General features: G+C 49.0%; 1 protein-coding gene across 2 annotated transcripts in view; it reads right to left on the reverse strand.

Moving 5' to 3' along the window:
• Positions 1 to 1,102: 1,102 nt before the first annotated feature.
• LOC136614669 (keratin-associated protein 10-2-like) overlaps positions 1,103 to 12,492 on the reverse strand; it is a 44,330-nt gene continuing 32,940 nt past the window's right edge. The window contains exons 5-6 of one of the 2 annotated variants that reach the window (XM_066594127.1): positions 5,000 to 5,128; positions 1,103 to 1,303 (exon numbers count right to left, since the gene is read on the reverse strand). In XM_066594127.1, coding sequence (XP_066450224.1) covers positions 1,190 to 1,303; positions 5,000 to 5,128 — 243 coding nt within the window. In that variant the 3' untranslated portion in view covers positions 1,103 to 1,189. The remainder of the gene's footprint in view (positions 1,304 to 4,999; positions 5,129 to 12,492) is intronic. The other variant, XM_066594128.1, reaches the window with a different exon arrangement.

Consider the following 12,492-nt stretch of genomic DNA (forward strand, 5'->3'; position numbering starts at 1 on the left):
CCCAATGCTAGAGTAAGTTCTTGTCTGTCATCTGACAGCCGAGTACCTGCTCCCCCCGGCATGCTGGGTTTCTAATGCAGCCCTATCTTTTGACATCACTGCAGAATAAAGTTGCTTAACGACCACCGTCAAAAGACGTATTGGCGGTCATTATAAGGCATTTTTTAGGCCCAATAGTCTTTTTTTTCTCCAACATGAATTAGGTAATTTACTTGTCGGCCTTCTGCACTGAACCTACTTCAGAGGAGGAAAGTTGCTCGTGAACACCAGACGTGGGACAGTTTCTGAGAATCTACTTATCACAACTGAGAGTTTTTGGACAGATCAGTTGTCTGGACTCACACTGAGCCCGAAGATAGGGGAGAAAGTGGCCAAAGCCACCATAGCTAGGTGGCTGAAAGGCCCTGTTTTAACTACATACAAAAGTGAAGGTCTCTGTCCAGAAGACATGAGGCTTGCTATACCGCAGCCACAGCAACATAAAAGGCAGAAGGTGCAACAGCACCGGCTAAGATCTTCGGCACATGGAGCACACAACATACCTTCTGTGTAAGAAGGACCTCTCTATGGAGAAAACTATTTCTCTGATCCTTAAGTTTTTATTTCTTGTATTCCCCACCCTTAATAAATCTTGCTCCCCCCCTATGTATATGTCTGCTGTGTTGGGATGCCCAAGAAAAGTAGAAGGTATTGTGCTATTCTTATTTCCTGCAGATCTAATAGCAGCACATGTCTACCCAGCCAATAATTTACATCTGTGTAGCCTTGTAGAAAAGAAGAACAGCATAATAAATTCTATCTGTCTGCAGAATCACATTGACTGTAACAGGTCAGTGTAATGTAAGTATGAAGTCGGTTGCTAACACGCAGAGCACACGGATGTGAGAACTAGTCTGTCTGCATAAGTAATTCTCTATGAGCTCCACACATCAGCAATCCTCCTATTACTTCTGTTCTAGACTCCTGGCTGCTACATTGTAACAAACTGCTGCTGTGTGAGCCAGACAAGGTGACGGCTTCTCAGCCTCTGAATATCAATGCTTTCATTTACTGACAGCAATCAGAGATCTTGAAAATAGTGAAGAAAGACAAAACACATCAGGAAGTTGTAGAAGCTTTATTTCCATAAGACTGACAACCTCTTGTAGATCCGTGTAGATACTGGCGGATACTTTCTCAGCTCTTAGATTCATTTGTTTGCTGAGCCTGGCTTCTTGCAGAATCCTTTCCATGTGCCAGGCGCACTGTAAGCACATTTAAGCCCATCCTCACACGGGCAGTGCTCACTCAAATGAGAATTCATCTGATAAAAAAATAGATGATGTAGTTAGGAGTCATAAGTGTTTTCATTAACCCTATCTGCCTTGCGATTTTTCACATGGTGGGGAACATGATATTGGGCAGAATTCACGGCCCTATATCGTACTTGCCCATGTGAAGTTAGCCTCAGAGTTTAGGTGAATTGTACATCAGTTCTTGTGTCTTTAATGCACGTGTGTCATCTGATTTCAGTCCATTTTCCTTGCTGGTGAAAAAAACTGAATATGGCAAAATTGATGTAATTTAAAACTTTAAAGTCAGCGGCTACGTGAACAAAACAGAATATACCCACACGCCATGAGAAAGGTTACCAAGATGGTGAGCAGTCTGCAAATCATACCCTATTAGATACTTTTAAAGGATCTGGGAATGTTTAGCTTGCAAAAAAGAAGGCTGAGAGGAGACTTCATAGCTGTCTACAAATATCTGAAGGGCTGTCGCAGTGCAGAGGGATAAGCCTTATTCTCATCTGCACAAGGAAAGACTAGAAGTGAGGGTGATCAATGAGTAGAACAGGTTACCACGGGAGGTGGGGAGTTCTCCTTCAATTGAAGTGATCAATCAAAGGCTGGACAGACATCTGTCTGGGATGATTAAGTAAATCTTGCACTGAGCATGGGGTGGACCAGATGACCCCGAGGTCCCTTCCAACTCTATCATGCTATGATTCCATGACTTCAATCAGAGTTTTAAATGACATCAATTTAAACACACCCATTGTTTTGAAAGGGTGATTATGTTCGGAAAAAAATAGATCTCTTCATGTCCGTGTTGCATGTGTTTTTGAAGCACCTACACAATTTTTACATGTAGACTGTGTGTTTTTCACCTGTCCAAAAAAAACCCTACAAGAAGGCCAATTGAGGTCATTTTTTTCTGCAGTGAATACGTAATTTTGTATTTGCTATCTACTCAATCCCCTTCACTTTAATAGGTGATTTTGGTCCGTAAAGGCCCTTTTACGCACAACAATTATCTTTTGAGCAACTTTTGAGCGATAATCGTTGTGTCATTTAAGTGCAAGGTGATCGCGATCGTCTTGCTCTTCCCAACGGAGGATGCAGAGGACAAGTGGGTGACGCTTGTTCTCTGGATCCAGCTGTTTCCCGCTGGGAGCGCCCGGCTGTGGTACAGCCGAGCGCTCCCAGCGGAGGATGCAGAAGACAGGTGAGGTGGCCACGCTTGACTTGTGCATCCAGCTGTTTTCTGCACAGAGCGCACGGCTGTTATACAGCTGAGCGCTCCATGCGGGGTATGGAGAACTCAGCTGAACAGCAATGTTCTTCATACTCAGCATGTCATCAGGGAGCGGGATACAGCTGAAACAATAGTAGACAACGATGAGCGACGGCATAATGAAAACTGCACTATGTAAGTTAGACACAACGATTATTGCTCAAAAGATGGCTTTGAGCGATTTTTGAGCGATAATCATTGTGTTTGAATGGGCCTGAGTACTGGTGGATATTGGATATGCTGCCTTTTGATTTTAGTACATATTAGATGTGAATATCTGAATATATCATTGCAAATCAATCATATTGTACAGATAGAAAATATGCCTTTGTGAATGCGCCCTAATTGGTCTATGTTTTGTCCAAATTTATCAGTTTCAAAATCGGACAGCATGTGAATGTAAAAATCATCTGTGTGAATAAGCCCTTATAGCAGCTTTTCAATGTAGTTTTTGGTCACGCAGCTTGTAGAGATGGAACACAAGGTATTTATTCATACACCTTCAAGGTGCATAACAGAGGAACAGCTCCGTATAGAGTTGTAATATATTTAGTAAAGCAGACATGTGATGAGAAGTGACAGCTCCTCTAAAGGTTTCGCATATCTGTGAAGCCATATTCTCATGGTCAGTATTCCCATGTGAGTCGAACTTTTGCACCCAGGCCCCTGAGCCTTTAGGTACGCCCCTGAGTCTCGTAAGATGTTATTTCTTGTTCTGGGTCCTGTGTTCTATGACCAGAGTGCAGGGGAGGCTGTGTATGTGCAGCAAGCTTAAGGGATCTGCGTGAGGAGGTAAGAGACAGCATAGAGAGCAGCTCAGGAGGCCACAAAGGAACACTCTGATGGACAAGGTAAAGCAGAGAGAGAAGGGGCAGCCTGTGAACTCTGATTTTTCTCATCTGCACCTACATAACCCATTTCCTTCCATCGCTATCTGTTACAATAAAAGTTAAGATATTTTTGTACTCTAATGTTCGCTTTGTATCCTGGAACCTTTGTCACCAACCACTTACCTCGACACTCAGATGGAAAATGAACCTATTTATTTGAATATGTTCATTCAAATGAGCGGTTTTCAGTTTAACCAATGGTCTGAGTCTGAAAAATCACTATGTTCTATTTTTGCATGAAAATTGGACATGTAATCTGTCGTGTCTAGAGATGAGCGAGCACCAAAATGCTCGAGTGCTCGTTGCTCGAGTCGAACTTTCAGTGATGCTCGAGAGTTCGTTTCGAGTAACGAACCCCATTGAAGTCAATGGGCGACTCGAGCATTTTTGTATATGACTGGTGCTCCGCTAAGGTTTTCATTTGTGAAAATCTTAGCAAATCACCAAAGTCATGTAAAAAACACAGAAATGGATAGGGCAGGCGAGGAGCAACATGCAGGGCTGCATTTCAGGCTCCGAGGTCTCACTATTAAGCCACAATAGTGGCAAGAGTCAGACCCCCCCCCCCCGCACTGTCAGCATAAAGATCGTTCTCCTCTGCCACAGCTGTAACAGCTGTGCAGAGAAGAACAATGTTAGCCCATTGAATTCAATGGAGCCGGCAATACAGCCGGCTCCATTGAAAGCAATGGGCTGCCGGCGAGCGCGGGATGAATTTTCGGGAAGGGCTTAAAAATATAAGCACTTACCTGAAAATCATCCTAAAATGTGTAAAAAAAAATGTATACTCACCCGGTCCCGGCAGACGGAGTTCAACCGCGTCTGGCCGGCAGTTCTCCTGAATTGCTTTCTGTAGTATTCAGCAGGTGGGGATTTAAAATCAGAGCCAATCAGGACCAATCAGAGGCAGCTCTCACTCACACCCATTCATGAATTCATGAATGGGTGAGTGAGTGCTGCCTCTGATTGGCTTAGTGCAGGGACCAATCAGGGGCAGCTCTCAGCTGAATGACAATCAGAGGCAGCTCATTCAGCAGGTGGGGATTTTAAATCCCCCCTGCTGAATACTACAGAAAGCAGTTCAGGAGAACTGCCGGCCAGACGCGGCTGAACTCCGGCTGCAGCGGAAAGGTGAGTATACATTTTTATTTTTTTTTTACACATTTTAGGATGATTTTCAGGTAAGGGCTTATATTTTTACGCCCTTCCCAAAAATTCATCCCGTGCTCGCAGGCAGCCCATTGCTTTTAATGGAGCCGTGTGTATTGCCGGCTCCATTGAATTCAATGGTCAGTACTCGTTTAATCGAGACAAGTACCGCGTGGTGCTCGTATCGAGTAAGGAGCATCTCGAGCACCCTAATACTCGAACGAGCATCAAGCTCGGACGAGTATGCTCGCTCATCTCTAGTCGTGTCCCATACAATCCTACAACACATGGATAGGGTATATTTGTGCTTTGAGTTGCGCCTGAGAATCTTGTGTGCAACTCTTTCTCAAACGTGAACATGGCCGGAGGAAGAAACCAAACAGCAGCTGCATACAGATACTCACATTACTACAGGCCTTGTCTTCTGCTGCTCTTCGTGCACATCTACCTGTCTTAGCAAAGAACGCAAAGCCTTTCTTCAGGCAGCACCTGCTCTCACATTGATTTCCTAAATAACATAAATCTCCATAGTCCTAAATGTAAAAGAGAGAAAACCAAGGTTCTGTGAATTCTAACTATTCAGTTTGGCCACAATTGTTACTTGACATGAGGAAGGAAAGACTATTAGGGACAATTCGGACGCTCGTTTTTCCCATCAGTGTGCTGCCCCGGAATCTTGCAGCAGCCGGACCCATTGCCAATGGAGTTCTTCACATGAGCGTTATTTCATGTTGACTATGTGCTATTCTGATCCGTGTCATGGGTGAGAGTAGGATATATAATGTCCACTACCCCGCCACTCAGACAGCATATGGACGTGTCTCTTAGATTCCCAGATACAACTCTCAAACGTTCGTCTGAGCGCAGACTTACACCTCCTTCTCACAGAAGGCTTGTCTCCATCTCAGCTGCTTTTATGGCACTTTTTTCCTATAAAAGTTCTATTGGAAAACAAACACCACCAACATACATGGGTAAGAGCTATATGAACACAGCACCCAATTTTTTTCCCCAAGGTATATAAATCCCTACCTTAACCCATTAGTGACACGCTGGCACTTTTTTATGCTTGCAACTAGCAGGTCTTTATGTGATGTCAGCACTAGAGATGAGCGAACGTACTCGTCCGAGCTTGATACTCGTTCGAGTATTAGCGTGTTCGAGATGCTCGTTACTCGTAACGAGTACCACGCGATGTTCGGGTTACTTTCACTTTCCTCTCTGAGACGTTAGCGCGCTTTTCTGGCCAATTGAAAGACAGGGAAGGCATTACAACTTCCCCCTGCAACGTTCAAGCCCTATACCACCCCCCTGCAGTGAGTGGCTGGAGAGATCAGGTGTCACCCGAGTATAAAAATCGGCCCCTCCCGCGGCTCGCCTCAGATGCGTTGTGAGATAGCTGAGGGACAGTGGTATTGTGTTGGAGCTGCTGTAGGGAGAGTGTTAGGAGTTAGTGTAGGCTTCAAGAACCCCAGCGGTGCTTCTTAGGGCCACATCTAACTGTGTGCAGTACTGTGGAGGCTGCTTTTAGCAGTGTTGCACTTTTTTTTTTTTTGGTATATCGGCCGTGCAGAGCATTGCGCCCTGCAGTAATAGTCCAGGGACAGAAGTGGTGGTTAGGCAGGGAGAGTGTGAGGAGTGATTGTAGGCTTCAAGAACCCCAACGGTCCTTCTTAGGGCCACATCTAACCGTGTGCAGTACTGTGGAGGCTGCTTTTAGCAGTGTTGCACATTTTTTTTTGGGGGGGGTATATCGGCCGTGCAGAGCATTGCACCCTGCAGTAATACTCCAGGGAGAGAATTTTGTAGGCAGGGCCAGAAGACATATATTATAGATTGAATATACGCAGTGGTCCTTTTGAAAAAAATATTTGGAAAAAATCTATTTGGCCTGCCTGTCACTCTGCTCAGTGTTCTGGGTCCGTGTGTGCTGGGGGTAGTAGTTCTCCAAATAAATACTCAGCCAGCTAAGTGTTACAGCAGCCTTGCGCCAAATTATTTCCTGGCTCTGAAATCACCGGTCTGTTGCAGTTAATAACAGTGCAACACTGCAGTTCCGTCACACAGTCCAGGGACAGAATTGTGTAGGCAGGGACAGAAGACATATATTATAGATTGAATATACGCAGTGGTCCTTTGGAAAAAAATCTTGAAAAAAAATCTATTTGGCCTGCCTGTCACTGTGCTCAGTGTTCTGGGTCCGTGTGTGCTGGGGGTAGTAGTTCTACAGATAAATAAGCAGCCAGCTAAGTGTTACAGCAAGCTTGCGGCAAATTATTTCCTGGCGTTTCGTAAGCGAACTCAGCCTCCAACCACAGGCCAATAAGCGGTACATTTAATTACAGTGTTGTGTTTCTGCATTCCTGGTAATACAGCATGCTGAGGGGTAGGGGTAGGCCTAGAGGACGTGGGCGCGGCCGAGGACGCGGAGGCCCTAGTCCAGGTGTGGGCACAGGCCGAGCTCCTGATCCAAGTGTATCGCAGCCGACTGCTGCGGGATTAGGAGAGAGGCACGTTTCTGGCGTCCCCACATTCATAGCACATTTAATGGGTCCACGCGGTAGACCTTTATTAGAAAATGAGCAGTGTGAGCTGGTCCTGTCGTGGATGGCAGAAAGTGCTTCCAGCAACCTATCGTCCACCCAGAGTTCTGCGCCGTCCACTGCTGCAACTCAGAATCCTCTGGCTGCTGCTCCTCCTTCCTCCCAGCCTCCTCACTCCATGAAAATGAGACATTCTGAGGAGCGGGCAGACTCCCAGGAACTGTTCTCGGGCCCCTGCTCAGATTGGGCAGCAGTGGTTCCTCTCCCACCAGAGGAGTTTATCGTGACTGATGCCCAACCACTGCAAAGTTCCCGGGGTCCGGGGGATGAGGCTGGGGACTTCCGGCAACTGTCTCAAGACCTTTCAGTGGGTGAGGCGGCCGATGACGATGAGACACAGTTGTCTATCAGTGAGGTAGTAGTAAGGGCATTAAGTCCGAGGGAGGAGCGCACCGAGGATTCTGAGGAAGAGCAGCAGGACAATGAGGTGACTGACCCCACCTGGTTTGCTACGCCTACTGAGGACAGCTCTTCAGAGGGGGAGGCAAGGGCAGCAGCAGGGCAGGTTGCAAGAGGCAGTGCGGTGGCCAGGGGTAGAGGCAGGGCCAGACCAAATAATCCACCAACTGTTTCCCAAAGCGCCCCCTCGCCCTGCCATGCCACACTGCAGAGGCCGAGGTGCTCAAAGGTCTGGCAGTTTTTCACTGAGAGTGCAGACGACCGACGAACAGTGGTGTGCAACCTTTGTCGCGCCAAGATCAGCCGGGGAGCCACCACCAACAGCCTCACCACCACCAGCATGCGCAGACATATGATGGCCAAGCACCCCACAAGGTGGGACGAAGGCCGTTCACCACCTCCGGTTTGCACCGCTGCCTCTCCCCCTGTGACCCAACCTGCCACTGAGATACAACCCTGCTCTGAGGACACAGGCACTACCGTCTCCTGGCCTGCACCCACACCCTCACCTCCGCTGTCCTCGGCCCCATCCAGCAATGTCTGTCAGCACAGCGTCCAGCGGTCGCTAGCGCAAGTGTTGGAGCGCAAGCGCAAGTACGCCGCCACGCACCCGCACGCTCAAGCGTTAAACGTGCACATAGCCAAATTTATCAGCCTGGAGATGCTGCCGTATAGGGTTGTGCAAACGGAGTCCTTCAAAAGTATGATGGCGGCGGCGGCGGCTCCGCGCTACTCAGTTCCCAGTCGCCACTACTTTTCCCGATGTGCCGTCCCAGCCCTGCACGACCACGTCTCCCGCAACATTGTACGCGCCCTCACCAACGCGGTTACTGCCAAGGTCCACTTAACAACGGACACGTGGACAAGCACAGGCGGGCAGGGTCACTATATCTCCCTGACGGCACATTGGGTGAATTTAGTGGAGGCTGGGACAGAGTCAGAGCCTGGGACCGCTCACGTCCTACCCACCCCCAGAATTGCGGGCCACAGCTCGGTGCTGGTATCTGCGGCGGTGTATGCTTCCTCCACTAAAGCACCCTCCTCCTCCTCCTCCAACGCAACCTCTGTCTCGCAATCAAGATGTGTCAGCAGCAGCAGCACGTCGCCAGCAGTCGGTGTCGCGTGTCGTGGCAGCACAGCGATGGGCAAGCGTCAGCAGGCCGTGCTGAAACTACTCAGCTTAGGAGATAAGAGGCCCATGGCCCACGAACTGCTGCAGGGTCTGACAGAGCAGACCGACCGCTGGCTTGCGCCGCTGAGCCTCCAACCGGGCATGGTCGTGTGTGACAACGGCCGTAACCTGGTGGCGGCTCTGCAGCTCGGCAGCCTCACGCATGTGCCATGCCTGGCCCACGTCTTTAATTTGGTGGTTCAGCGCTTTCTGAAAAGCTACCCACTCTTGTCAGACCTGCTCGGAAAGGTGCGCCAGCTCTGCGCACATTTCCGCAAGTCCCACGCGGACGCTGCCACCCTGCGCACCCTGCAACATCGGTTTAATCTGCCAGTGCACCGACTGCTGTGCGACGTGCCCACACGGTGGAACTCTACGCTCCACATGTTGGCCAGGCTCTATGAGCAGCGTAGAGCTATAGTGGAATACCAACTCCAACATGGGCGGCGCAGTGGGAGTCAGCCTCCTCAATTATTTTCAGAAGAGTGGGCCTGGTTGGCAGACATCTGCCAGGTCCTTCGAAACTTTGAGGAGTCTACCCAGGTGGTGAGCGGCGATGCTGCAATCATTAGCGTCACTATTCCTCTGCTATGCCTCTTGAGAAGTTCCCTGCAAACCATAAAGGCAGACGCTTTGCACTCGGAAACAGAGCCGGGGGAAGACAGTATGTCGCTGGATAGTCAGAGCACCCTCCTCTCTATATCTCAGCGCGGTGAGGAGGAGGAGGAGGAGGAGGAAGATGAGGAGGAGGGGGAAGACACAGCTTGGCCCACTGATGAGGGTACACATGCTGCTGGCCTGTCTTCCTTTCAGCGTTTATGGCCTGAGGAGGAGGAGGAGGATCCTGAAAGTGATCTTCCTAGTGAGGACAGCCATGTGTTGCGTACAGGTACCCTGGCACACATGGCTGACTTCATGTTAGGATGCCTTTCTCGTGACCCTCGCATTACACGCATTCTGGCCATTACGGATTACTGGGTGTACACACTGCTCGACCCACGGTATAAGGAGAACCTTTCCACTGTCATACCCGAAGAGGAAAGGGGTTCGAGAGTGTTGCTATACCACAGGATCCTGGCGGACAAACTGATGGTAAAATTCCCATACGACAGCGCTAGTGGCCGAAGGCGCAGTTCCGAGGGCCAGGTAGCAGGGGAGGCGCGGAGATCAGGCAGCATGTACAGCACAGGCAGGGGAACACTATCCAAGGCCTTTGACAGCTTTATGGCTCCCCAGCAAGACTGTGTCACCGCTCCCCAGTCACGGCTGAGTCGGCGGGAGAACTGTAAAAGGATGGTGAGGGAGTACGTAGCCGATCGCATGACCGTCCTCCGTGACGCCTCTGCCCACTACAACTACTGGGTGTCGAAGCTGGACACGTGGCCTGAACTCGCGCTGTATGCCCTGGAGGTGCTTGCTTGTCCTGCGGCTAGCGTCTTGTCAGAGAGGGTGTTTAGTGCAGCTGGGGGAATCATCACAGATAAGCGTACCCGCCTGTCAACCGACAGTGCCGACAGGCTTACACTCATCAAGATGAACAAAGCCTGGATTTCCCCAGACTTCTCTTCTCCACCAGCGGACAGCAGCGATACCTAAGCAATACGTAGGCTGCACCCGCGGATGGAAGCATCGTTCTGTATCCCCATCAAAAACGGGGACCTTTTCGCTTCATCAATCTGTGTATAATATTCCTCCTCCTCCTCCTGCTCCTCCTCCTGAAACCTCACATAATCACGCCGAACGGGCAATTTTTCTTAGGCCCACAAGGCTCAGTCATATAATTTTTCTAAACAATTTTTATACGTTTCAATGCTCATTAAAGCGTTGAAACTTTCACCTCCACCAATTTTTATTTTAACTGGGCTGCCTCCTGGCCTAGTTACCAATTAAGCCACATTAACCAAAGCGATTAATGGGTTTCACCTGCCCTCTTGGTTGGCCATGGCCAATTTTTCTGATGTACATTAGTACTGTTGATACAGCAATTTTTGTGGGCCCTCGCCTACAGTGTAATCAAATTAATTTTTAGCCACCTGCATTACAGCTGACGTTACATCCGCTGTGTTGGGCAATGCAATGGGATATTTTTATGTACCGCCGGTGGGTTCCAGGGAGCCACCCATGCTGTGGGTCCACAGGGAGTTGTAAATGCATCTGTGTCCACTTCTAAAGAACCCCAGTCTGACTGGGGCATGCAGTTTGGGCCGAAGCCCACCTGCATTAAGCACGACATTACTACCTCAGCTGTGTTGGGCAATGCAATGGGATATATTTATGTACCGCCGGTGGCTTCCTGCACCCACCCATGCTGTGGGTCCACAGGGAGTTGTAAATGCATCTGTTTCCACTTCTAAAGAACCCCAGTCTGACTGGGGCATGCAGTGTGGGCCGAAGCCTACCTGCATTAAGCACGACATTACTACCTCAGCTGTGTTGGGCAATGCAATGGGATATTTTTATGTACCGCCAGTGGGTTCCAGGGAGCCACCCATGCTGTGGGTGCACACGGAATTCCCATTGCGGAGTTGTACCTGCCTGTGACTATTTATAAAAAAACGCGGTCTGACTGGGGCATGCAGACACCTTGACAGAATGAATAGTGTGTGGCACATAGGTTCCCCATTGCTATGCCCACGTGTGCAGCTCCAGATGGAGGTGGCACAGGATTGGATTTCTCATTGCTTCTGTACAGCATTGTGGGCTATCGCCCCGCCACTTTTAAAGAGGGTCGCTGCCTAGCCGTGCCAACCCTCTGCAGTGTGTGCCTGCTTTTCCTGTGGCAGACGCACTTATAAATAGACATGAGGGTGGCGTGGCATAAGGGCAGCTGAAGGCTAGGCAGGGACAGTTTGGTGTGCGCTGTGGACACTGGGTCGTGCAGGGGGGGGGGGGGGGGGTTGGGCAGCATGTAACCCAGGAGAAGTGGCAGCGGAGTGTCATGCAGGCAGTGATTGTGCTTTGTTGGAGGTAGTGTGGTGCTTAGCTAAGCTATGCATTGCTAATGAGGGCTTTTCAGATGTAAAAGTTGTTGGGGGGGGCACTCTTGCTGCTATTGTGGCTTAATAGTGGGACCTATGAACTTGAGATGCAGCCCAACATGTAGCCCCTCGCCTGCCCTATCCGTTGCTGTGTCGTTCCCATCACTTTCTTGAATTGCCCCGATTTTCACAAATGAAAACCTTAGCGAGCATCGGCGATATACAAAAATGCTCGGGTCGCCCATTGACTTCAATGGGGTTCGTTACTCGAAACGAACCCTCGAGCATCGCGGAAAATTCGGCTCGAGTAACGAGCACCCGAGCATTTTGGTGCTCGCTCATCTCTAGTCAGCACCTTTATATGGAGCTGTATCGGAAACCTGGGACGGGACCAGAGCGAGTGTTTCAGCAGCTGCATCAAATTTTTTGAAACTTCAAGGTCTCCTGTCCACATGGGTTATTATTCCTGCAGAACTAATCATCCCCTGGAGGACTCAATGCTTCAACAGATTATTGTGGTTCTCAAGGCCAAAGAGGTCTAATGTGTTACTAGATGGGGTCTCTAACAAAGTGGCCATTCAGTGTATATTTACAAATTAATGAAATTGAAGGAGAAATGCCTATGTATGTTATGGAGTAATGCTTTCCCACTATCTGTTCCTCCTCTATCTGTGGCTGCGGCTGGACGGGGTCAGGGAGGTGAATGGAGTTTATATTCACATTTCTACATTTAAAAAAATAAGAAT

This window comes from Eleutherodactylus coqui, chromosome 1 (assembly GCF_035609145.1).
Source record: "Eleutherodactylus coqui strain aEleCoq1 chromosome 1, aEleCoq1.hap1, whole genome shotgun sequence".
Lineage (NCBI taxonomy): Eukaryota > Metazoa > Chordata > Amphibia > Anura > Eleutherodactylidae > Eleutherodactylus > Eleutherodactylus coqui.